Source organism: Lycorma delicatula, chromosome 1 (assembly GCF_047948215.1).
Source record: "Lycorma delicatula isolate Av1 chromosome 1, ASM4794821v1, whole genome shotgun sequence".
In the NCBI taxonomy this organism is placed as follows: domain Eukaryota; kingdom Metazoa; phylum Arthropoda; class Insecta; order Hemiptera; family Fulgoridae; genus Lycorma; species Lycorma delicatula.
In genome coordinates, this window is record NC_134455.1 from 26,367,819 (window position 1) to 26,394,749 (window position 26,931).

The 26,931-nt window shown below is 29.9% G+C and overlaps 1 protein-coding gene across 5 annotated transcripts in view; it reads left to right on the top strand.

Moving 5' to 3' along the window:
• Nucleotides 1–25,259, top strand: part of Gtpx (Glutathione peroxidase homolog with thioredoxin peroxidase activity) — a 77,240-nt gene extending 51,981 nt beyond the window's left edge. For all 5 annotated transcript variants that reach the window (XM_075380852.1, XM_075380928.1, XM_075380778.1 and 2 more), the window contains 3 exons: nucleotides 3,733–3,878; nucleotides 7,307–7,391; nucleotides 19,481–25,259. In XM_075380852.1, coding sequence (XP_075236967.1) covers nucleotides 3,733–3,878; nucleotides 7,307–7,391; nucleotides 19,481–19,513 — 264 coding nt within the window. In that variant the 3' untranslated portion in view covers nucleotides 19,514–25,259. The remainder of the gene's footprint in view (nucleotides 1–3,732; nucleotides 3,879–7,306; nucleotides 7,392–19,480) is intronic.
• Nucleotides 25,260–26,931: the final 1,672 nt, after the last annotated feature.

Here is a 26,931-nt window from a genome sequence, read left to right on the forward strand (position 1 = left end):
CGTGCAGGAAATTAATCAACAGCACACCTTTTGAATCCAAGAATCCAAAACACACTTGCCAGAACACTTATCCAGCTGAGAAGCATTTCTTGGCCTATATCGATGCCACTCCCCACTTTTCCACCACTTCATACTTGTTCTCTTGCTTTCCAGATTGTAGTAGATAACACATCTAATCGCAGGTCATGGTATGGTCCAAAAATACCTCTCCTTCCTCAAAGAAATTCAGAAGCTGCTGACAGATGTCTTTGCAGACATTTCTCTGTGCCTCAGTGAGAAATTTGGAACCCTTTGCTTTGCTGTGCCCAAGAATGTCTGACAACATTTACACACACTTCTGACAACATTTATGGCAGCTCTGATTTAATTTCAGCAACGGTTATATGGTGGTCACCTTTAACAAGGTCACAAATGGCCTGAATGTTGTCATCATTGATCTGGTGTGCAGACAACGTTCGTGACTTTTGTTCTGAAATATTTTGGCTCAATCAAATACTTGTTTTTGACAGCGTAGCATCTCTGAGCTGTGCCTGGAGTCAAGTAAAAATTTCAGAGGATTTGACATCTTTGTTGGCAAGAAATCGGATTATAATTCATTGCGCAACAGATGATGGTATCTCCTGTTCAGACATTCTGCTCCTGGTATGGGAATGTGACCTACTAGCTTGGCTGGCAGTTACTCCGCTCCACACATATTCAACTAACTACCCACAGATATATTCACTGCTTTCCTCAGTCCATGCAGCAAAATTTCGGTTTATATTTGAATGACCTTGTACATACTGTCATTGTTCCATAGTGCTTGTGTTCATTAAAAAATTTACTTCATTTGAATTTAATATTTCAACTTAAGTAATGCATAGTTTTGTAATATAATACACTAATGCATTTATTTTCTAAAAGAATCTTTAGAAAACACAGACAATAGAAAAAATTTTGATATATCGATCTCTGAATTTTAATAAATTAACAGTAAAAATTAATGAAAGTAATTAAATACATAAATGTATGGTATATGTAAATGTGTAGTATATAAATCTTGCATGAGATTCAAATGACTATGTAAATATCATTGATGTTCGTGCTCAAATCATCGTGTTCGAATTGTTATATAAGTGCAGTTCAAAAAAACAAAGAATATATAAATTTTTATAAATCACCATAATAAATGTGAGATTACCGGATTGATATTCTGTAGACAGATTTCTATTTTCAATTTTTTTTTTTGGTGGGCTGAGAGAGACTTTTCTAATATTACTAAAACTGGGAATTTTTTTCACTGCCCAATCTATAATACAGTATGAAATGATTGCTGGGAAAGTACCTAACATATGATTTTAGAATTACTAAATATTTAGCTTGCATTAAAAACCGTCAGTTAGACTTCTGAATCACTGATAAAACACAAAAATTGACTAAAAAACAATGACATAAAAAATTTCTAATTTTTTTAATAAGAAGCATTTAAGTTAACTTCATTTCTAAGAATATGTATATAGTATCAGAAGAGTGATAACAGGTATTAATATAGAACAAATAAGAAAATTGAACTATGGTATAAAAATACTATGATTATTTCGCTTTAAATTCATTAATTTTGTACTTTTTTTGTTGGAGACATAAATGCCAAAGACAAAAGTAAATAAAAACAAAAAAGTAAGGTTTTTAATTATAAGTTTTTAAAGTTTTTAATTATAATACAAGTGTTAGATGAATAGATTGCATAGTTTAAAGGGATTAAAACATTATAACAAGCTAAAAAGGTTCTGTTAACATATATTTGAATATCAGCTTTTTTTAAATTGATGTCCTTGCTCTTACATCAGTGGAGTTCAAAAAAATACAGCAGTATATGCGATTAGCAGATTTATACTCTGGTAGAAAAAAAGATTTCTGTTTTCAATTAATTTTTTTGGTTTTATGAGAGACTCCTAGGAATTGATTGAAATATTTGACTAAAATTCAGTTTCCTAGAAATTGGTTGAAATATTTGACTAAAATTTAATGTTCATGTTTAATGAATATTATCCAACATGCTTTGTGAAATAAATTAAACAATGTTGAGTTTTAATGTTTTCAAAATTTCAGTCTGAGCCCATTTCAATTAAGTAATTAATTTATCAGATTATGTTTCATTAATTTAGTTAAACTTATTTGAAGTTTTATATATAAATAAATTTGGTGTCATCATTTGTTCACTGCAAAAATGGTTTAGATTTTACTTAATAAAACAATTTGACAAAACAAATATGAACAAAAATAGTTCCACCTTCTAATATAGGTTCCTTTCTTTTTCCTGTTTAGTCTCCGGTAACTACCGTTTAGATAATTCTTCAGAGGATGAATGAGGATGATATGTAGGAGTGTAAATGAAGTTAAACAATGTTGAGTTTTAATGTTTTCAAAATTTCAGTCTGAGCCCATTTCAATTAAGTAATTAATTTATCAGATTATGTTTCATTAATTTAGTTAAACTTATTTGAAGTTTTATATATAAATAAATTTGGTGTCATCATTTGTTCACTGCAAAAATGGTTTAGATTTTACTTAATAAAACAATTTGACAAAACAAATATGAACAAAAATAGTTCCACCTTCTAATATAGGTTCCTTTCTTTTTCCTGTTTAGTCTCCGGTAACTACCGTTTAGATAATTCTTCAGAGGATGAATGAGGATGATATGTAGGAGTGTAAATGAAGTGTAGTCTTGTTCATTTTCAGTTCGACCATTCCTGAGATGTGTGGTTAATTGAAACCCAACCACCAAAGAATCCACGATCTAGTATTCAAATCCATGTAAAAATAACTGGCTTTACTAGGACTTGAACGCACTAATATAGGCTCCTAGCTTTTTAATATATCACCCACCCATCATATGTGTTATGTGTTAAGTTTTTAAGTTGGCCTGAATTTATGACAGTGTCTTCTTGTTTCATCTTATAATTTTTGCAGGATATCAATTTCTTGTTGGATATTCAGAAAGTTTTTTTGCTTAGTAATGTCACAATCTATTTTTCCTCTTCCCTTGTGTTTGTTCTTAATTATACTTTTAAATATATTAATATACTACTTTATGGAATGGTACGGTAATTTACCTAAATATAAAAATTGGTTAGTTAAAGCTTTTTGTTTATGGTGATTGCTGGTGATTTTTTTAATTATTATTGCAGCAAACTAGATAACTTTTTTATTAAGTAATTTTTTTTCTTTTGTACTTCCACTGTTTTGACTGATTTTATCTAGGATGATTCAGTCTCTAAATATTTAATCCACATTTAGTTATAATTAATTTTTTTTTTTAAATCGTTTTAAAGGTATTCTTTATTGTTAAATTAAACAAAGAGAGAGTTGCTTTAGTGATGGTTGAAATCTGTACTTCATTCAGTCACCTTATTTCTGCCTATATTCATATTGGAGATCTACCTTCCTCTTTTTTTTGTTAAATTAAAACAATCTTATTTTGTATGTAAATTCTTTGATTATTTTTATTTGATTATATATTTTTTAAGTAAATCTATAATATGATTATTTATATTTTTATGGAAGAATTGATATAAATAATAATAATAATACCTAACAATGTATGTTATAATATTATAGTTGTGATTACCAGAAAATAATTTTAGTCTGCTGTTAATTTTTATTATATGATATATTCAAATAAATAGTGAACATAATACTCGGTGATAAAATTCTTGAATTAAAGAAAATTATTAATTTGAATTTTTGCAGGAACCAGGATCTTCTGAAGATATAGTTTGTTTTGCAAAGAAGAAGAACGCTACTTTTGATATGTTTGAAAAAATTGAAGTCAATGGTAAAAATGCCCATCCTCTGTGGAAATATCTAAAGCATAAGCAAGGAGGAACCTTTGGGGAGTGAGTATTCAGATTTTCATTGTTCTTTGTTTGTAGCTGTTTCTGTGGTTTTGATTTAAAATTTAGGATGAAGAATTTAATAACATTTTCGCTCTTTTTGGACTAACTCAAATTATGATCGCAAGTGTTGGGAGATGATATGATTTATGTCACCCAGGTGTTCTCTATAGTATATAGATGAAATATCTCATAGATTAGGTATAATGTATTTTCATACATAGATGTCCAGGAATTCATAGAAGTAGCTGTTAATTACACTGATGAACATAATTTTTGTTTCTTAACATGTGATACATGATTTTAATCTGTTTTTTGATGCTGAAAACGAATATGAACTCAGACTCTTTATATCACCCACCATTTATGAAAAATTTTTAAATTTTAATTAAATAATTTTTCTTCATTTTTCAACATATGGTTAGCACTTTTCTTCTATTTTGTATTTTGTTAGCTCATTTTTTTATTGTTTAACTTTGTTAACATAATTTGTAAGCTACAAATAAACAATACTAGACAAAGAATTAAATCATTTCATAGTCACATATTATGACATCATATCTAATACTGAAGAGTGAGCCTTCATGACCGAGATTAATCACGTCTGTGCAGGTCAAAACATGTAGCTGAAAACATAGCTTTGTTGTTTGTATTAAGCACTAGATTTCAGTTATATTGCTGTCTTAGGTTTGTTAACAATGCAGTGTCACAATGCCTTGAAATTGTGTAGATGATGTGGATGCCTTTTGTTTTATATGTGGTGAGTTTACCATAAAATCAAATAGGAAAAAACATTACATCTCTAATTAAAAAAGCACATCATTTGTACTTTTAGTGTAAAATTGCTGATCAGGATAAGACGTGGGCTCCTCATATAGTATGCACTAATTGTTCTGTGTATTTAAGAGGATGGCTGAAAGGTACACGGAAGGCTTTACCATTTGGTGTACCTATGGTTTGGCGTGAACCAAAGGATCATGTAACCGATTGTTACTTTTGTTTAACATGTGTGTCTGGAATTTCGAAAAAATCTAAACATACTGTAAAATACATTTCATTGCAATCTGCAATCAGGGCTGTACCTCACAGTGAAATTATTAAAAAGTTCCTGAGCCACCTGTTTGAAATAAGCGATGAAGAATCAGGCAGTACTGAAGAAGACAACAGTGATTTTGATTTTGACTTATCTTCCAATAAGCCACATCTTATATCACAAGGTGAATTAAATGATTTGGTTAGGGATTTAAATTTATCAAAAAATCAAGCTGAACTGTTAGGATCAAACTTCGAGGTGGAATTTACTTTAAAAAAATACAAAAATTTGGGGCTTTTGAAGCCGACAAAAAGAACTTTTTCAGTACTTTATTGTTGAAAATAATTTGGTTTATTGCTCAAATGTAAACATTTGTAAAAGATTTCTCAGCAAACAAAAATTCGACAATTACCATGACATTGTTAATCAACTTCTTACTTCATACAGAGCTATGAGATGTAATATGTCTTTGAAAATACATTTCCTACACACATCTGGATTTTTTCCCAGATAACCTCAGAGACGTAAGTGACGAACATGGTGAATGTTTCCACCAAGACATTTTGGTGATTGAAAGTCTCTATACAGGGAAATGGAATACTAACAGATAACTGTTGGACATTAATTTGGGATGTGCCTGAGGCTATTGATAAAAGAAAAGCATCAGCAAAATCATTCTAACACAGGTATGGCTATGCAAAATTATAAATTTTACAGATTTTAACTGTATTTTCCCTTAATTTTTTTGAAGCATAACCTATTTAAAATTAAGGGTGATAGAAAAATTGTATTTATAGATCTGTAATGTACTAAAAAAAGCATTCACGCTGTAATGTACCAAAAGAAATGTTATCACGCTTAAAGAAACATTAAAAAATTTTTTTTTTCTATCAGTGGTATTTAATTAATTATATATATATGTTGCAAAAAGAAAATATGCAAAATTTTCTTTTCTAACATCAAAATTATGTTAAAGTTATTTTTAAATCATGTATGTCTCTATAACTATTTGGTTTTTGATTTTATGTACTAAAATCTTGAGCATTTTACTGAAACAAATACATTATTATCTAAATGGATTATTATGTAATGAAGTAATTTTTGAAGGTATCTTGTTAACCAAAACAAGGAAAAATAGTAGGTCCAAAATTTGGTGTAGGTCCCCAACATAAATATAAATATCATGTTTTAGATTATGCTCCCCATTATAACCTTTTGTCTGTGATGGGAAATATGACATTATTAACTCCAGGCTTTTCCTATGACATTATAATACTTATGTTTATTTAGAAAAATATCAAAATTTATGCTCTCAAATATGACATCTAAAGTACGATGACAACAAACCGGTGTTTGTTGTATCCTCTATACCTGAGTATCCTCTATACTGTTAAAACATTATCTGAAAGATAAAAAATTGCCTCGTTTGTATAATTTCTCTTCCCAAAATCCAATTGTGATTTATCTTAGTTATATAGTGTTTAAAATGATCTTGTTATATTACATATTACCTTCTTAAATAAATGTCTTAGAATGAAAGCAACAAAACAAGTGGATAATTTGTTTAAATTAGTTACTTAATTTATTTTTTTCTTAAAATGGGAGGCTTAAAATTCATACTTTAAAATATTCCGGATAAACTCCTTCATTTAGTGAGCTATTGATTAAGAATATTACATTTAGTGAAGTCACCTTGAATACAATTGTACAAATTCTATTGGAACTAAAAAAAAAAACTTTATAGTTTTAAACAGTACTATTTTGAAATTTGAAAATGTAAAATTTCTTTATTTATTTTTGTTGAGATAAATTTGGTTTAACTGAGAGGATCATTGACCCATCGGGTTGGTCTGGTAGTGAATGTATCTTCACAACTCAGCTGATTTCGAAGTCGAGAGTTAAGGTTCAAATCCTAGTAAAGGCAGTTATTTACTTTTATATGGATTTGAATACTAGATCATGGATACCATTGTTCTTTGAGGTTGGATTTCAATAACCCACACATCTCAGAAATGGTCGACCTGTGACTGTACAATACTGCAATACTTCATTTGCACTCAGACATATCATCCTCTGAAGTAGTCCTGACAGTGGTTGCAGAGGCTAAACAGGAAAGAAAAAAAGTGAGCGGATCTTACTTTATTAAAATAGCTCAGTTGGTCCTTGTAATAAGAATCTTTGCAAAATTGAGTAGGTAGCCAGATGAAAAAATAAATTTTTTTTATGTATGTTTGTGTTGATTTTTTCCTTTTACTGATGAATATGTATGCCACTTAGTATTAGACTTTTTTGGCCACTAAATGTATTGTACGATAACTACATCAATTCTTTTTAAAAAGTTTGATATTTAATTTTATGTTGCTATATATTATTCTTAGTTGTGTTTAAATCATTTCAGCAATATCAAGTGGAATTTTTCCAAATTTATCGTTGATAAAACTGGACAACCAGTAGAAAGATTTGCACCAACAACTTCTCCTAGTGTAAGTATTTTTTTTTCAATGTTAAGTGTATTGATTTTTTATTCTGTTATATAATGTTCTGTTATATAATGTTTTAACGTATAAATTTATTAAAATTTTCTCACTTTAGTATATTAATGACGCATTTGCATTTGATTTTTACATTTTTCTAAAAAACACCATTTTCAAACAACTTGGAGTTTCGATCATTATGAGAAGAAAGGTGACTTTTTGAAAAAAATTGTAACTGGAGATGAGTATTTTATCCATAATTTTTCACCCGAAACAAAACTGAATTTGCTTAAGTGGAAACATTCTGTTTGCTCCCTACCTCCAAAAAAAGTCTTAAGGTCCCATATGCTGGAAAGATGATGTTGAAAAATTTCTTTGACAAACATCATGTAATTTTTGCCGAAGGCCTTCAAGAATAACGCAAAATCTTATTGACCCAGAAAGGCAGCTGATGCCTTTTGTTGTAATGCCTGACACTGCAATATGTCATTTGTCATGCATCATAAAATTACCTGAAGTAATTTAAGTGAGAGGTATGGGATCATACTATTTACAGTCCTGACCATATGCCATGGGTCAGGCATATGCCATGAGAAGCATTGATATCACTTTGATGAAGTCTAAAATCAACATGGGAATGGTATCACATATTCAACAGTCATGGATTAACTTAAGTCATGCTATGATAAGTGCTTAAATAAATTTGATCATTTATAAAAAAAAAATATTTTCAATTGTACTGTTATTTTTTTATGCTATTGCAACTAATTTTTAGATTTTTTTATATTTTCTAAGCATCAACTGTTCTATCACGAGGTTTCTATCTTCTCCATGATAGGACCCATACACAAAAGATTGGATTTGTGCCTTTTTGTAATCAATGTGTAGTCAATTTTATGGAAAGTCCCCATCCAAGAGATCTCCCAATGTAATGGAAATATATTGAACTAATGATCATGCTGTAAAGAAAATTAACCTAGCATTGTTATTGTTAGTCATGTAGGCCACGACTTCCTAATGTTTAGCCACTACAAGAATAAAGTTGCAATATGAGGCATGTAGAGGTAACATTCCTTTTCATCTGTGTGTATCTCTCACACACGTATGTAATATTTACAGTAAAAACTTTCTGATTAACAACTTTGGTTTACAGCTTTTATTACTTTGATCAACACACATTCTGATAACATGTAATAATTTATATGCCTGAATTGTAATTGTAATAAATGTTGCATTTATCTGATGAATAAAAAATTACTTACACATAAATATAAATTAAAATACATTTCGTTTTCTTTGTTACGTTAAACAAATTCATTGCACATCATGTACAGCTCATGTAGGATATTAATATGTATGTATTAACACCAAAATAATAAATTAAAACTATAGTAACAAATACTAGCTAGCGACTAATGTCATAACTGGTTTATATTACTCATTCATACATACCAAATAATAATAAAATTAAACGATAATGAGTAGGCCTACTAATACTAATAACAAATATATGTCTTTGGTACAGAAATAAACTGTTTATTTAATTTCCGATTGCGTACAGTTTGTGTTTAATGAAGTACAGTACTGTTTACACTTGTGATTTACATACAGTTTTAATAAAAAACAAATTTTTTGCCGTTTGTTGTGATTTGTTGTTTGGGAATAGGAGTATTGTCAAATTTTTGTTTCATTTGTAAGACCGTATTCGTTTTGGTTTTTTTTTTATTATAGCCTGTTTAAAAAACGTTTCTTTGTAAAAAAGGTGCTACTACATATTGCCTCAAAAGAAATCTTACTTCCTGGGTAATTAAACTGTGTGATGAAGAAATTAAAAACACAAACTTTCTTTACTGCTAAAAAACACTTCCAAAAGAGCAGCTAATTATTCAGGTGTTTCAAACAAACAATTTTTAAAATACAGGCTGAAACTAATAAGAGTGAGCAGCTTTCTACGCCAGGAAAATACAGAAAACATCCTGATTCTTACTATGTGATTGGATGATTGTGATAGGTGCATAATTAGAAATACTATTTCGGACTATTACCTGCGAGACCAAAGTATTCCATCTCTTAAAAAACTTTTGTTAATTTTCAGAGAAAAAATACATTTTCCACGGCGGGAAAGGAAGTTTAAGAAAAGTACTGCATGAAATGGGATTTAAGTGGAAAAGTACAAGAAAAAGAGAAAAGTTCTTATTGAAAGGCAAGATATTGTAAATTGGATGGCTGAATACCTTCAACACATTTAAAAATTTTGAAGAGGAGGTTGAACAGTATTTTATATGGATGAAAGTTTGGTAGACAGTAATGTGACATTCCAAAAATGCTGACAAAGTGTTGTCGTTCCAGGTATCTTAGCTCATAATGGGGGAGACATCGTTTGGTTATTATTACCATTGGGTCAGTTGATGGGTTTTTACAAAATTTGGCACTCCTATTTAAAGCAGAAACAATAATATCGAGTGACTGTCACGGTCAGATGAACGCACAAATTTTGAAAAATGGGTTTGTGAGAAGTTAATAACAAACTTAACCTCCAAATTCAGTTGTGGCATTGGACAGTTCACCATACCGCAATATAGAAGTAGATAAGGCACTCGCCCACCAAGAGTTCACTAAATCAAGATGTGATCTTGTGGTTAGAAAAGAAAAATGTGGCGTGTAATTTGAAAATGAGAAAAGTTGATGTTTTTAAATTAATTGAAAACACAAACCCAAAAAACAATTCAAAATTGACAAATTACTGCAGGAGCATGGATACAAAGTTCTGCGGTTTCTCCCTCATATGTTTGAACTGAATTAGCATGGGCTAAGATGAAACCACTGGTAATAGATTATAACATCACTGTTGATTTAAATTAACTGAATTACAAGAGGTAACTAATAAGGCAATGATGAGTGACAAAGCATGACTGACTGGGAAGGTTACATAAAATACACATAAAAGTAAAGAAAGAATACTGGAAAAAGATGACATTTTAGAAGATGCAATAGATTCTATTATAATCAGTATTGGTGAAGACTGAAGAATATACTATTACGAATGATTACAGTGCAGGTGAGACATCATGTGAGGAATCAGATTCAGATCTAGCATCATCCTTGGTTGACTATACATATTTCATGTTCCATTATAACGTTAAAATTCAGTTTGTTTATAATTTTATTATGTGAAATACTGTAAACGTGTTAATAAGCTAAACTGTGTAAACTAACAAATTATTTAACTTAATTATAGAATGTTCTTTTATCAGAAATTTGTTTTCTGAACTGAATTTTAAGGCCTAGTGATCTACAAAGATAACCAACTTATCTTTTTTTATATTTGTTAAAGTTACTGATTTCAAAAGTCATTATTAATATTTAAATAATTTTATTTCAACTAACTATATTAAATTTTATTTAGTAATGCTGTAGTTTTTAAGTAATTAAACCCTTAAAATGTAATATTTCGTTGTTATAATAAGTATATAAATACAAATCAATTTTTTAAATGAAGAAATTAAAATAATTACAAAATGGTTAACATACAGTAATTAATAAATATTAGCAGCCAGTTTTGAATTATTACTATTGGATAATGTTTTCAGTTGCGATAATAGCTCACTGCTACTGCATTTTTTAGAGCTCTATTCTCTTTGTGGCCGAACGTTACTAATATTATAAACAACTTCCCAATTTGGAAATTGAAATCTTTAGTAATGATTTTAACAAAGTTTATATAATAAAGCCTGCCTTTCACCTCATCACATAAGTGTTATGTAGGTACGTGTATATTTTTAGTAATATACTTGTAAAATCTATCCTTAATGTTCATCGACAGCCAATTTGATGTTAACAAGTGGGAAATTGATATTCTTTACTTTTAGATGCATTCAGTTTATTAGCTATTCAGCTTAAAAGAGGCCCCATAACTTAGTTTAGCCATTAAGTAATAGTTTATTGTAGTAATTTACACATACATACAGGGCTGGATTTAGCCTTTGAACTGTTTCATGCAAAAGTAAAAAATTGTGCCCCTATGGAACTACAAAGTAAGCATTCTAAAAAAGAGGTATATGTCCTTTTTTACATTTTTAGCAAATTTAAAAAAAAAAAAACAGCGTAACTCAGTAATTGACAGAAATACTTAAATATCTTTTCTTTTTTCAAAAAAACAGTGAACAGGAGAATAATTCAACAAATTTTTTTTTATAAACTTTTAGTTCAGAGAATTCTGTAATTCAGAAACATCTAAACTGTTACTGAGTGTATACTCAATTCTTAATATTGCGAAGTCCGACAGTCTTGTTTGAGATGTTGTTGTTGGCAAATAGTTTGTGATTATTTTTAGTTTGGAAGAATTACTTTCCCCGGATGCAACACGTATTGGAAGAGTTAGTAAAATTCTTAGAGCAATGTTCAAGTTTGGAGCCAAATTCGTTTGTTATCAATTTCAAAACTTTCAAAGGTGGTAAATCTTTTTCCAGTAGAGAACACACCACTGATATTTTATCACAAAGTTCCAGGTTGTTTACATCCATGATTCTCCATCTGTTAAAATGGTTTCCAGATCTTTGCAATTGGCCAATATTACAGTAGAACTAACATCTTTTAATTCATATATATGATATAAAAAACAGAAGTAACTGTTGTGATGTTGCAGCTGAGAAATTTTTTGTTTTAAAGAATCAATTGCAGTGTTAAACAGGCGGTAAAAGAATTCAATTTTATATTTTTCCTATGTATCATATATGAGCTAATCCTGATTTTCATAATTCAAAAGTCTCTTTTCTCGACGAAATCGATAGGTATTGATTCAAAATTTTCATCTACATCTATTTCGGATGCCATTTCGCCAGCATTGACAAGGATGGCATGCTTACCTCAACAGCTTTATAGTTTCAATCTGACTTTCCCTCTTGAGGTCGCTGAGAGGTTTTAAGGAGTTCAACTTGCTTAAAAAGAATGGTCCATCTGGAAGTCGAAGAAGAAAAAAATAAGTACAATTTTTGAACAATATTAAAGAAGTTCCTTTTTATGGTGATTCGGTCATATCTTTTACCGCCAGGTTAAGGAAATAGCTGCCACATGTACCACATGGTATAAAAAAAGCATGAGGGTTGATGTTTCTAATCTTTGCTTGCACCCCCACATGTTCTCCTTTAATATTCGCCCTATTATCGTATTCTTGGCCTTGTTTGCCAAAGGCAATCCTAAATTTTCTAGCTCTCGAATTAAGATATCAAAAGTTGTTGGTTTGTTGATCTTTCAATTAGACGGAAAAATATTCATGAAAGTTGATAGCTTCTTGTTCAATTGCCACTTACCTGATAACGAAAGTCATTTGCACCTGATTTTACTCAAACCAGGTGTACAATCTGATATAACTGTGTAATATTTTGATTTTTTCACTTCATCTCATATGTGACTTTTGGCATTATGTGCAGTTAGATGAACGACCTCATTTTGAATGATTTTATGTTGTTTGTTCAAAGCCCCTCCTTACATGCTCCTCCATGACAGGATCAAATTCAGCTAGTAGATGCACTAGCTTTAAAAAGATTCCATTATCATGTTGATACAAATTTTCGTTGCCATCTGTAAATACCAAGCAAGCTTTCTCCTAAAAGTTTGAAGATTGAAAAACGGCGTTCTAATGTCGGGTTTCTGCATACCAAAATTTTTGAGAAGTAGCATCTTTTTTTTGCAAAGTTTTTAAACAAACACACTTATTACAAGCCAGAACTTCTGGGCTTCAAAATGTTTTTTGTAGTTTCATGATTTTTGAGGTTTTGTACTGTATGCCACCAATCTCTGTAGCCATCTTTTGCTAAAGAAGAAGATGCAGCCATTGCAAAACTGTTGCAGTAGAAGCAGAAAACTGAGCCTGGCTACAGAATACAATCACCAGTTTCTGTGAATTTTTTCTCCATTGCTGAGATATCTTGTATAGTTGTTTGAAGTGAACCCATGTCCGCTGGTATCAGTAGGGAAATCAAAGTTGTATATTGGTGATGCTGGACCTGCTTTAGAAAGACATCCTTTCTGGATCAGAAATACATTCAGGCCATAGTTCTAGATCAGAAGACAAAACCAAAATGACAGGACAGTCTTCATCTGTCTCCATATGCAAAATTGATTACTGCTCTGTTGGACCTCAACTTCAACGCTATCCAAATCATTTTTTTCACTTGTACTTTGCCTAGAATTGTATTTGAAAAACTTTTCCTAAGCCAAAGTTTTTTTTTAAGGATGCTTCCATCTTTAGTCTTAGTTTCCTGAGTGGCTACTAGATAATTTCTTTTTACAATCTGGCATTCTGTAAGTAAAGAAACAGTGGAAATAAATGATCACCGAATACAACTTTAAAGAGAAAATCTATTTTTGATTATCAATCATTCATATTCACTTCTTTATCTCCCCCAATATATAATGCAAACATTTTAGCTTTGGATAAAAACACTAAAATAATTTGGTAGGTGAAAATCTAGAAACAAAAAGATCGATCAGATTCATCAATCCATTTTCAAGCTAGCAAATACAAATTACCAAAATCAAAGTAAAAAAAAAAAAAATTTTATAATGAAAAATAAAGATTAAATTTTGAACAAAATTAGCAGCACAATTGGAAAGTAAATAATCGCAATTCTTTATAAACAATCTTTCATAGTACTCCAATGCAAATGAATTGGGTTAATTTCCTTGGGAATTATTATAGATGTTCATCACAGAAAAAAAACTAATAACGGAATCTGCTGTGACACAATACAGTATATATCAGAACGTAAACAAAAGCAAAATACCAGAATCAAAGTGAACAAAAAATTAATTAATAATAATAAGTAAATGCTAATTAAATAAGTGCAAATGAACTTCAACGTGAACGGAATCTCCTGGTCATCTCGTTCCATAAATTTTCCAATGCAGATGTTCGTCACAGAGAAAATACTTTTATAGTGTCAAAATAATGCATGTTTGACGGTGAAATATTTTATATTCATAACTTGTGCGCAAGATTATTTTTCATTATCCAAATTTTTTTATATTAATGCACTAGCATACCTGGCAATGCTTTGCTATGCAATATTTGAGTATATATATATATATATATATACAAGGGTTATTTTTTTTCAAGGGCCGATCAGTCACAAAATTAAAACCACAGTGAAAATAAAAAAGTTTTTATTTGTAACAAGTACATAGTTACGCTATTTCTCTACATAGTCTCCATTCTGATTTAGACATTTGTCGTAGCATGGTACCAACTTTCCAATACTCTCATCATAGAATGGAGCTGCCTATGTTTTCAGCCATGTTTTTATGCTGGTCTGCAGCTCAATGTCTGTGCCAAAATGTTGTCCTCCTAGCCAGCGTTTCATGTGAGCAAAGAGGTGAAAATTGGATGGAGCCAAGTCCGGGCTGTATGGTGGGAGATCAAACACTTCCCAACAAAAACGCTGCAGGAGCTTCTTTGTTACAGCTACAGCGTGCAGCCGAGCATTGTCATGGAGAAAGACAATGCCTGATGACAACATTCCTCTCTGCTTATTCTGAATTGCCCTTCGTAGATGTTGAAGAGTCACGCAGTATGAGGCTGCAGTGATGGTTGTGCCACGTTCCATGAATTCCACAAAGAGAACTCCATTCTGGTCCCAGAACACAGTAGCCATGCACTTTCTGTTGGAGAAGGTTCGCTTGAACTTCTTTGGTTTACTGGGAGAATGAGAATGCATCCACTGTTAGGATTGTTTTTTTGTTTCTTCAGTTTCGAAATAGACCCATGTCTCATCCCCTGTTACAATTTTGTTAGAAACGTTAGGGAGGCATCCATCCTCATTGTTTTGTGATGGTCGGACAGCATCTTGGGAACCCATCTCGCACACAGTTTGCAATACTGAAGCCTCTCACTCACAATGGTGTAGACAGCTGATCTTGAAATTTCAGGAAATGAATCACTCGATACAGAAATTGTGAACCGACTATTTTCTTGAATTGCCTCATCCACTCTCTCAACGAGATCATCGGTTGACACTCGCTTCCTTCCTTGACCGCCTGCATCATGAACATCTGTACGTCCTGCTTTAAAGTTTCTGCACCATTTTCGCACTTTGCTGTCATTCACTGAAGTTTCACTGTGCACATTACTTATTCGTCGATGAATTTCAGCTGCATTACACCCCTCAGCCTGAAGAAATTGAATTACTACACGCACTTCAACTTTGTGGGAGATGCTATTGTTGTAGACATGTTTACGTGCTAGCTGCGTGTTCAGAACTAAATGAAGTGACACGGCGTGATTGAAGGCAAAACTAGAGGTGCTGCGCAACACATATGCGCAAAGGTTCATTCGATTTTTGCATGGGTTTTTATTTCGAGACCGATCAGACGTTGAAAAAAAATAACTCTCGTAGTTTAAATGAACCGAGTTGAATGTTTGATAAAACAGTAACAAAATGAACATTACAGAACTTCACAAAATTTAACCTTTCCATTTTATATCCTTTCTTTTCTCCTCTTGCTCATTTTCCTTTTTCCCCATTTTAATATTTACCATATACCCTTTCCCCCATTCCCCCTTTCCATGTTTACTATATACCCTTTCCATGTTTCCTCCATTTCTTTTTTCTCCTTTCCTCTTCCATTTCCTTTTCCCATTTTTCCTTGTTTTGTATTTATATAGATTGTACTATATCTGTAAACTGTTTGTTTAAAAGCCTCTTTTTATTTTTATTACATAGTTGTAGTATGTATCCATGAATAGAACATTTTTAAAACAATAATGCGTGTTTGATGGTGAAATATTTTATAATCTTATCTCGCTATAATCATTATCCAAATTGTTCTAAAAAATGTTCTTAATAAAAATTACTATTATTTGATATGCATTTTTTTCTATATTTGAGTGAGTCTGCAACTCACGTGCTCCAAATGAAATCGCTCACTAAAAAATTTTGAAAATACATCATACCTCACACTAAATAACAACTTTTCCCCTCTCCCCAAAAGCGCCAAATAGAAGTTGATAATTCTTTTCCCCATTGCAACGCTCAGATGCCTTCATTCTCCTTTCACCGCTAGACATGTGACACACATCAGCCAATTATGACAAACAGAGAAAGGGAGAAAGATGTTTTCCTAGGAGCATTCAGAACATGCTTAATTCTGGTAATTTTTTAAAAATTACCAGAAAAAAGTTTCTTTAACAAACTTGTTGGATTTGAATAATTTTTCTTTCATCTGAAAGCCAGCTCTTGAGAGAATATTTTCTGAAAAAAATTTGTTTTTGAATGACAAATTACTAGTAAAGTTTTTACCGCAATTTACAAAAAGACTTTACGGGAAGATAGCATTTCATCCGAAAAAGCGATCTTATTTTAATTAATTGCCAACATGCGTCTAATTATCGTACAAATTTGAAATTGGGGTCTCGTTGTGGAGGGCATTAAATACTGTTTCACATGGTATAAAAAATTTTTCTCTATCTGTTCAACTTCAGATTTTCAACAATTTTGTTATGGAACTTAGCTGAAAAAGGCAAAAAAATCAATAAAACTTTGAATAACAAAAAATCTACTTCAAAAATCGAAGTGTTCGAGGTGTTTTGGCTCGTCCTGGGCCACTTTATGTCAAATTTTGTACCTGTACGTGCAGTGGTTCTGTGCTGTACTGCACACACACACACACACACACACACAAAAGAAATACATAGACATTGCTTTTTATATATACAGATTACTGGAGTAGCCCCTTGAAAGATTTGTGGTCATTAGTACATAAAATTAGATTTTGTTTTTTAGAATTTTATTTCAAAAATTTTCTAATAAATTCAGAGACTCTTGTGGTTTTTTCTGATTTTGATTTGGCAATTTTGCACCCCTCAAATTTTTTTACTCAGTGCCGAAGCACAGACTAATGGAGTGTTCGTCCAGTCCTGCTTACATAATAATTTATTGAAGATGTTGAAAATAAAATCTATCCATTTCTGTGCCCATATCAATACATTTGACCATCTTCACGGCTACTCTTTTTAGCTGTACCCTGTCTATTCCCTGGATGGCATTGTTAATGTTTGTCTTCAGTTACTGCAAGGTGTGTGGATTGCTTCTATAAACAGTTTCTTTTAACTAAGCCCACAGAAATAAATCTGAACTAGGCAGATCTGGGAATCTTGGTGGCCACAATCCTTGAGAAATTTTTCTTTCACTGAAAAAACCCTGTAGCATCTCCATAATAGAGTGAGGTGTATGGCAAGTGCCACTGTCCTGTTGCAACCAGCAGTCATTCTCATCCTCTTGCACTAAAGCAATTGGATAATATCTTGATAGATGCAGCATACACAGTTTTTTCAAGAAATTACTTGGGTCATATTATTCATCACCTTGAAATGCACACTGTACGCTTATTTTTTGTAGTTACAAGGGAGATTCAAAGAAAATGGGTGGGTTTTCAGTACCCCAGGTCCAGTTCTGCTTATTAACATACCCATCAAGGTAAAACCAGGCTTCATCTGTGAAAAACACTTGATCTAAAATGCCAGTATTGCCTCTAATGAAGTTAACATTGAACCATTGACAATAGTGAACTCTTTTAGCATAATCAGCATTAGTTAGCTCATGGAAAACTCATTCGACGGATGGCATTTTAGCATTCTCCTCATTGCAGTGTAGGCCGAGCCTAGTCAAATTCTCTTTTACCAGTTCAGCATCTGCAAGGATTTATGAGATCATGTAACTGCTGCTTTAATGTCTCTACGACTTATGTCGTTAAAACTGACCTGGGTTGGGCACATTGTTGGTTTATTATTGAACCTGTTTCATGAAATTTTTTAACTTCTGAATAATTTTTTTCGTTGGCACTTCCTTTTCAAATTTATCCCAGAGCTTTTGCTGACACACATCATGAGATTGTTTCAAAATAAGTTTCCATCATGAATACATATTCTTCAACATTTAAACGCATTTTAACAAACAACACACACAATTATGCAACTTTTTTCAAAAGCTACTCTAATGTTCGACACAGACTGACAGTACTCAAATGTTCAGGCAGTAAACTGCCCGCCCTCTCCATTCCATCTTCAGTCATATCAACATCTTCCACATTATTTCATCAATTTCACACCAACATATGGATTTAGTATAAACTACCAAGTGATGGGGGCTTCTTTTTAAGTTAAACAACATGTAGTATCAAATGTATATTGTTTTTTATTACAACCGTAAAATACTGTCTTTGCTTCTCCAGCATTCCACTCTCTCTCTTTCCATTGCATTTACTGAAGAAACCGCTTTAGTCACTTAACCTGAAACTGACACTTTTCCACACCCTACCCTTGAAGGGGTAAGATTTACTAGTAGTGACAAGTTTGCTGTCTTGGATTTCAAATATTAGATGATAAAACCTAATTGGTATAAATGTTATTAACTCCAGGGAAATTTTTAACTTCTTAGGAAATTAAACAAGCCATTTTCCTCTACCTCACAGGTGACATCCCTGTAACATTCCAATTGTCATGGAAACATCAGATTGTAGGGGATGCAGTTTTCAGTCTTATCTAGAACTCAAAAGATGCTACTCTATGAAACAAAAAGAAAAAAATCAGGTCATTATTAACATCACTATCTCTGAAAATTAAAATTTCTTTTTGTGACAACTGAGGTTGTTATACCAAAATTTTATTTTAGTAAAATGTATTACCGTTAGGCAAAAAACCCCTTGCACATGTTACTTTAATAATTCTAATAGTAACACTAATAATAAATTAATTAGAAACACCAAATCTCTTAGCCGTCATTAAAAGCAGATTCTTAGAACAGCAACTTCATTGAACATATTAAGTTTTAAAATTGGTACATGCTTAATTTTAACAAAAGTTGATAAATTGAATCAATTTAAAAAAAACTGGTAGGTTTTTTGATGTAATTAATCAAGATCAAATAATTGTTAATAAATAGCTTACGTAAAGAATATTATTCTGAATAATTATGGTAAATATCATTTACTAATGTTGTGATTGCTGCTTAGTGTTAACAGTTGTTATAAGCATCATGCTTTAAAAATATGTTCAGTTTATGTAAACATACGGCTGTTTCTAATAAATGTATTTCTATTTACAGAAGCTGACTGAGAATTTGGAGAAGTATTTTTAAAGTTATCATCTGATAGCAAGTTCTGTATAATGTTGTATAAAGAATTATTTCTTTTTGTTTGGGTTGTTATAATATATCTTCTTTATGTTGTTCATTACTATTGTTAGAATGCAAGCTATTGTAGTCATTAAATAATTTTTTATTCATTTTAAAATTTCTTAATCTTTATATATGCATTGAATGTTTACACTGAAGCTTTTCTACATTAGCTGCTGCTTGCTGGACAGTAATTGTATTTCATAGTTAGGGAAAAAAGTAATTTTTTAGAGATAAACTATTTTTTTAATGAAAAAGCACATAATATAGTTAATGTATTTTTTTTTTAATTTTAATTATGACACAATTGTAAATCCTGAAGGTTCACCTAAAAAAAAAAATTCATGTATTTATTTAAGTATTTGCAATTTATATTCCTAAAAATTATTAAATTTCAAAGTCTGTCATAATTTTATTTTATAGAATAATCATATTTATAACATATTAATAACACTAGTACTGAGAAATATAAAAATTATTGAAAAAATAGACCCTTATGTAACAAATACTGTAATCGTAATTGATTTGAACTAAAGCTTTCTAGTTTTTATATACTGAATTCAGTTGTAATTTAGAATTAACTGTAGTTATTGGTTTTTAGCTTCATACCAAACAATAATTTTTATATTTATATTTAAGTGTGGATCAAATTTTTTTTGGGCGTAAAGAAATGTTTAAGTACAATAAGTTCATATTTTTAAATTTAAGTTAAATTTTATTAACAAAAAAGTAAACTACATTATTATATTTTCTGTTAATTGGTATTAAAATAATTTCAGTGTTTATTATGTTGACATGTTCAAATTTTCACATTGTTTAAAATAATTCTTATCAAAGGAATAGATGCTTTCACTTTGAATAATTAATTTTAGTGAGATAACACTAAAGAAATTACCTTTCAATATGTAGTGTATGGTTGACAGAAAGCTGTTGACAGAATTATACACTACTTTATGTGCACTTACAAGTTATTTATGTATTGAAATTGTATTTAGTGTTAAGTATTCTTCATTGAAGTAAGTTTCATGCCAGTCATTATTTATTGATTGTAATATTAATTGCTCTCCTTATTATTGTTTGCACAGTTATTTAAGATATGAAGTTATGTATTCCTGGTAATAATTTAGTGAGTGAGTGAGTTTGAATGAGTGAGCAAGTGAGTGAGAGTGTGTGTGTGTGAATTACTTTGTAATAGTTATACCATATATTACAATAATTTATATTTTGACTGGCTAGCCTTTTTCATGCCTTGGATCTATATTTGATCTGCAATATACCATAACTATACATCTACTGCAGCACTTACACAATTACTTTTTTTTTATTAATGATTAGTAATTATTATGTAGTCCTGTTGTAGATACTATGTAAAAGACTGATTAAGAAGATCAAAAAATAAAAATTTAAAAAGTATGGTTTTAAAGGGTTAGTTATTGGAATTACTGAATATGAACAATTAAACTATTAAGACATAAGTAAATAAATGAGATCAATAATACACGATTTTCATTATTATAGGAATGTATTTTAATTTTAATCTTCTTTTATGTGGTAAAATCTCTAGTTATTTACTAATGTAGTAGAAATGTATTATTTTTATATTTGTAAACTACAATTAATAAATTTTTAAAAGAGAAAAAAAATTGTTTTTTAATGAAATTATAATTTGTGTTTCTGACAGTATCTTCTATATCTCAGAGTTTACTGTTGACAATGGTCCTATGCCATTCTGCCTTCAGCTGATGTTTCATAATAATTTTATTCAGAGTAAATTTCACTTTAGAAAATCAAGTCTAATTGGCAGCTCCAATGAAACTTGTTTGGTTTTTCATTTCGTTCATTGCTTGGGCTACCTACATAGCTTATCAGCTATGGATTACTAAGTTTCTGTTGGATTACTGACCGGTAGAAGATTACTCATGTATTATCGTTGTTGTGAACTGAGGTAGATATGTACTGGATAGAAGTTATATTTTACGTATAAGTAATAGTGGTTGAAGTCCAGTTATTATATTTCAGTATACAAGAATACAGTATTATTTAGCCATGAAAACAGTAAAAAGTTCAGCTATAAGTATGGGGGTTTAACAAGACTGATCAAACATTTAAATTTAAACTCCTAGATTAACACCTATGAAGAATTGCCTTCTTAATGTCCATAGTTGCAAATAACATGAAGGACTTATGTCAGTAATTTATACATTTATTGTATCCATTTTTGTTTCTATTTTCCATAACAAAGATGAAGATTTATGTTATCTAAGAACCCTTGTACAAAACTGATCACATGATTTAGCTATACCTAACTAATTCAATATTGCAGTATATTCCTCTGAGCCAGTTAATATATCTTTTTTAAGTCAATGAAGACTACAATATATCTTTTTTAAGGCAATGACATATACAGTGGGAATCAACTGTAGAAACCAGTATGTGCAACTGAGCAGAGTGATATACCAAAGTATTATCGAAACCACCTAAAATAATTTATAATTTATAAATGAGAAAACTTCATCTATTCTGTTGCAACTGAAGGTACAATTAGTTTTTGTCCAATATTCTAATAAAAGAATTAATTGTGAAGTTATTGATATATTAATTGTAGAGATATTGATGAATGTATATAGTCCTGTAGCATTCAGAAGTTGAACTATAGTATGAAATATTGAAATTGTATTGGGAAAAAGCCAAAAATGTACCTTTTTAAAGTTTAAAATTTACACAATAACAAAAATCAGAAGAAATATAGATTCATTATATAATTTGATTTGGGCATATAAACCTTTCTCAATCAGGTGGTTTATTATTTAAAAGAACCACCTGAAGCAAAGTACAGTATTTATTTCATTTTAATGTACATTATGGTAACTGTGTAGTACCAATTTCTTTATTTAATAACGAACGATTTATTGTGAACTGCATTTGAAAAATGTTACTAATATTTTAAATTAACGATTAATTTTAATATGAACTTCAGTAAGAAATTAAACCAATGTAGTTATTATTAACTCACTATGGGTATGTATACAATCACATAAAAACATATTGTTATAATAAAAATAAATTACAGTAAAATAAATTAAAAAATGAATATTGAGCTGTTAATATTTTTTTATTGGGAAGCAACCATTTTCTTCCCTAGTGGGGTGTGCCACTTAAATGAAAGGCTTTTAATTAATTTTTAGTTTTATTAATTTTACTCTGTCTTCTTAACAACCCATCTAAGTTAGTAAATTATGATTTTTTTACTTTCTGTTAACAAAACTATTAACTTTAGTTTAAAAACATTTATTATGATTAATGGAGAAGAAAATATTTGTTTAATACCTACTATTCACCTGAAATTTTGATAAAGATAAAAGTAAAGAAAGGTCTGTATGTAATATAAAAGTTTGTTGCATGAGATAACTATGTATTTTTGTATAATTTTCCTGTTAGTTATAGGCTGAAAATTGCATACACAAAAAAACAATAAGAAAATCATGTGTTGATGGTCTTTTACAAAATTAAAGTAACTTGTTATGTAACTGAGTTCTAATGCAAAATTTAACCCATAGCTCAAGGAATGTAACTACCAATTTTTTTTTTATAAATTATAACCTAAGTCAAAAATCTTTTTATACATAATACTTAAGAAGTTCCTAGTTTTGAAAACATTCTTAAAAACTAAAAATGATGCTGTTTTCAAAAACTAGAGAAAGGTTGTCTACCATATTTGCAGTTAGTAGCAAAACTAATGCATCTATGTTCCTAAAAGAAATCAATCTCTAAAATCAATCAAAGTTTCAGTCTCCTCTCAACGCATCGTCAAACATTCATTCAAATATAATGAACAAAAAAACCAGAAGTGTTAACATTTTAAAATTCAACAAAATTGGGATGTCAATACTCTTGATCAACTGTCAAGAAACTTTTATTTGAATAATGGTATGAAAAAATGGCCTCTTGTGGGTTTTTTATGACATAATAAACCTTGTATGAGTTAATGCTTGCAACCAGTTCTGCATAGCTGAAGAGAATGTATAATGAGGTTGGCTAAAGAATTGGTAAAGCTATGAAAAGAAATTTTTGATACCACAAGCAAGAACATAAATAATTATTAATTGCATCAAGCATTAAGGTTTTGGAGATCTTGTGAAAAAAAATACAATCAACAGATAGGTTAATAATGAAAGACATATAACATGAAGACAAACAAAGGCCAAGGAAAAATTGAGGAAGGTGTTTATTCCTGAAGGATATCAGTAAGTTGTATGAGTGAAATTCGTTTTTTATTTGTATAGAAAGAATGATCTCAAACAATAACCGTGTTTAAAATGTGTAAAACTATCCAATTTGACAATGATATCCAAGTTTGAAATTTAATGTTTTTGCTATTTAGACATTGTTTTCGTGCTTTTTTAGGTTGTAATTAAGTTTCCAGTATGATTAATTTTAAGTTATACTGTTTAATCAGTCTTCTTGATCATGTGTATTTTTATATGCCTGCATTTGCAGATTTGACAAAAAATTAAGGTGAATGCCCAAAATAATTTAAGAAGTTAGATTTAAAATCAAGTGAAATTAATAAAAGTTGCAGTAATTAATATGTGTGCTTTGAAATGCCATTATCATTTATTTAAAAAAAAAATTAACTTCATTGAGTGATCTTTCTACTTATTACATCGTTCATGTAATTCATGCACTTTTTTGAACAACATTTTTTATCTAAAAGTAGGTTGGTGATTTATCCGAGGAAATGATTTTATTTAGGTTAATAATAGACCATAAACAGTTCTGATTACATCCAAATCAAATTCATCAATAATAATTTTCTAACTATGCTGTTTTTTATTTTTTTCCAGAACTGAAATATTTAACTTCAGTATCAATATTTTTACTTCTTTTTTGATCTTTCACCTGTTCCATACTGATTTTCCTGTAGCTCAACCACTCTGTAATGTGCACTCTTAATGTACAGGTAGATTAATAATACCTGCTATTATTCAGATAGATTATTACTTTAATGTTTTCTCTTCATTGAAGTATTTAATAAAAGCTAATACTATTCTTACCTTCATTAGGAATATGCAGTTTCCTCATATTTGTGGACTTGTCCTTACACGGTCTTAAGAATTACAAAATAATTATTAAAAAATAATGAGATATACAATAAAACAACAGAAAAGCTATTAAACTAAATTTAATGATAACTTAAAATTCAGCAAATAAATAATGCAAGATTAAATTTTAATATTTGTATAGAATACAGTAATACTAAAAATTTGTTATATTTATTAATAAAATGAAAGAAAATAACAGTGTTTAACATGCAGTTCATCAATAGTTGTAATATATGCTTGTAACACATTTGCATTATTATTGATTGTCGAGTCAACTGGCAGTTAAGAGGTTGCATTTCATTTGGTTGGGTTGTAATATTTAATTATTTGAATTTATTAATATTACTTATTTTTAAATTTAAATTGATTAATATTTTATTAGTTTTGGAGATAAAATCCAGGCGAATATTGTCACCAATTAACTGCAATGACTCTAATGTTTGTGAATTGATTTAAAATAAAATGCTGTTTTGTTTAAAATGAAAGGCATAACATTTAAGCTGAATAAAAAAACTAATGATTAAATTCCAAAACATAAATTATCAAAAAAAATTCAATTTTGAAATTTGTGGATTTGTTTGAAATAAAGTATTTATTGGTACAGAACATTAGTTTAAATATATGTACCTAATATTAAACAATTTCTTACTACGATCTTGAAATAACCATTTTTCTTTGACCAAACACAAAAACACATTGTTCAGTATGAAAACAAAGAAGAAATCTACTTTTTTTTTTCATTTTTATATGTAGAATGAAGAAATAGTCAGTTACAGTTAATGTTTTTAATAAATCTGAATTAAAATTTTACTTTATAGTGATCTTAATATATTATTGTGAGTTTTATTTGTTGATCTTTATTTTAGTTTAAAATCATAAAGAAATTTATATAAGTTTACAGGTATTTTATTGTAAAAAAATAGATCAGTGAAGATGTCATTGTCTATAACATCATGGAATTAAAATCACATTTTTCTTTAAATGCATCTTCTCTAGCACAGTATTTATTTTATAAGATTTTTCTGTAAATATATTTTCAAAATATCCTACTTTTATTGCCTTTAAAACAGATCTGTTATGACAAACTTTCTCTTCTTTTTGATTGCATTTAAATTTAACAATTAACTGAATTCTATTATACTAAATTTACCTGTATTTATTATGCACTTCGGTTTAACAGCAGGGTGAAATTATTTTTAAGTGGTAGTGTTTGCTACTGATATTTGCTGGCTAATGACCACCATAACTATGTGTTATTCTAATATAAATTTAGTAAAGCTAATTACATTATTATATTTTTCATTACTATTTTACTTTCTTTCCCAGAAATGAACTTATGATCACTATTTGCTAGTAAAAGATGCACATTTAAAAATTAATGTGTATCTTTGAAAACCATAACACAAGCCTAATTATTAACAAACCAGAACCTTAGTTGCAGAAAAGATAATTACATAGTGGTAATATTTTATAAAATATTCAGACAGTGATAAATTTTATGCTTAAACAATAACAATAACATGTCAATGACATAAACAATATGCAGATTATCCCAAAATTACTTAGAGTGAAATGTTTTACCTGAATTATTTTGAATTTTCCAAAATATGCAGCTCTCCAAGATTCTCCATCTGACGCCAGTCGTTTCATTTCAGTATACTCCCTACATCATCCCTAACAATTTGTTTTATGTATTCTAAACCTTGTCTACCTGCACAAATTTTCACATCTACATGTCCTTTCAATATTAAAGCGACTCTTCCAAGATGCCTTAATATGTGGCCTATAATTCTGTCTCTTCTTTTAACTATTTGTTTCCAAGTGCTTCTCTCTACATCAATTTGCCGCAGCACCTCTTCATTTGTCACATTATCCACCAATCTGATTTTTAACATTCTCCTATCGTACTACATTTCAAAAGTTTCTAATCTTTTCTTAGGTACTCCGATCTTCCAAGTTTAACTTCCATACAAAGCTACATTCCAAACATACTTTCAAAAATGTTTTCATGATGTTTAAATTGATTTTTGTTGTAAGCAAATTATATTTTTGACTGAAAACTCATTTCACCTGTGCTCTGCGGCATTTTATATTGCTCCTGCGTGGTCCATTTTTAGTAATTCTGTTTCCCAAATAACAAAATACTTCTACCTCCACAATTTTTTTCTTCCTATTTTTATATTTAGTGGCCCATCTACATTATTTCTACTATATTTCATTACTTTCATTTTGTTCTTGTTTATTTTCATGCGGTATTTCTTGCTTCATCCATCCATTCCC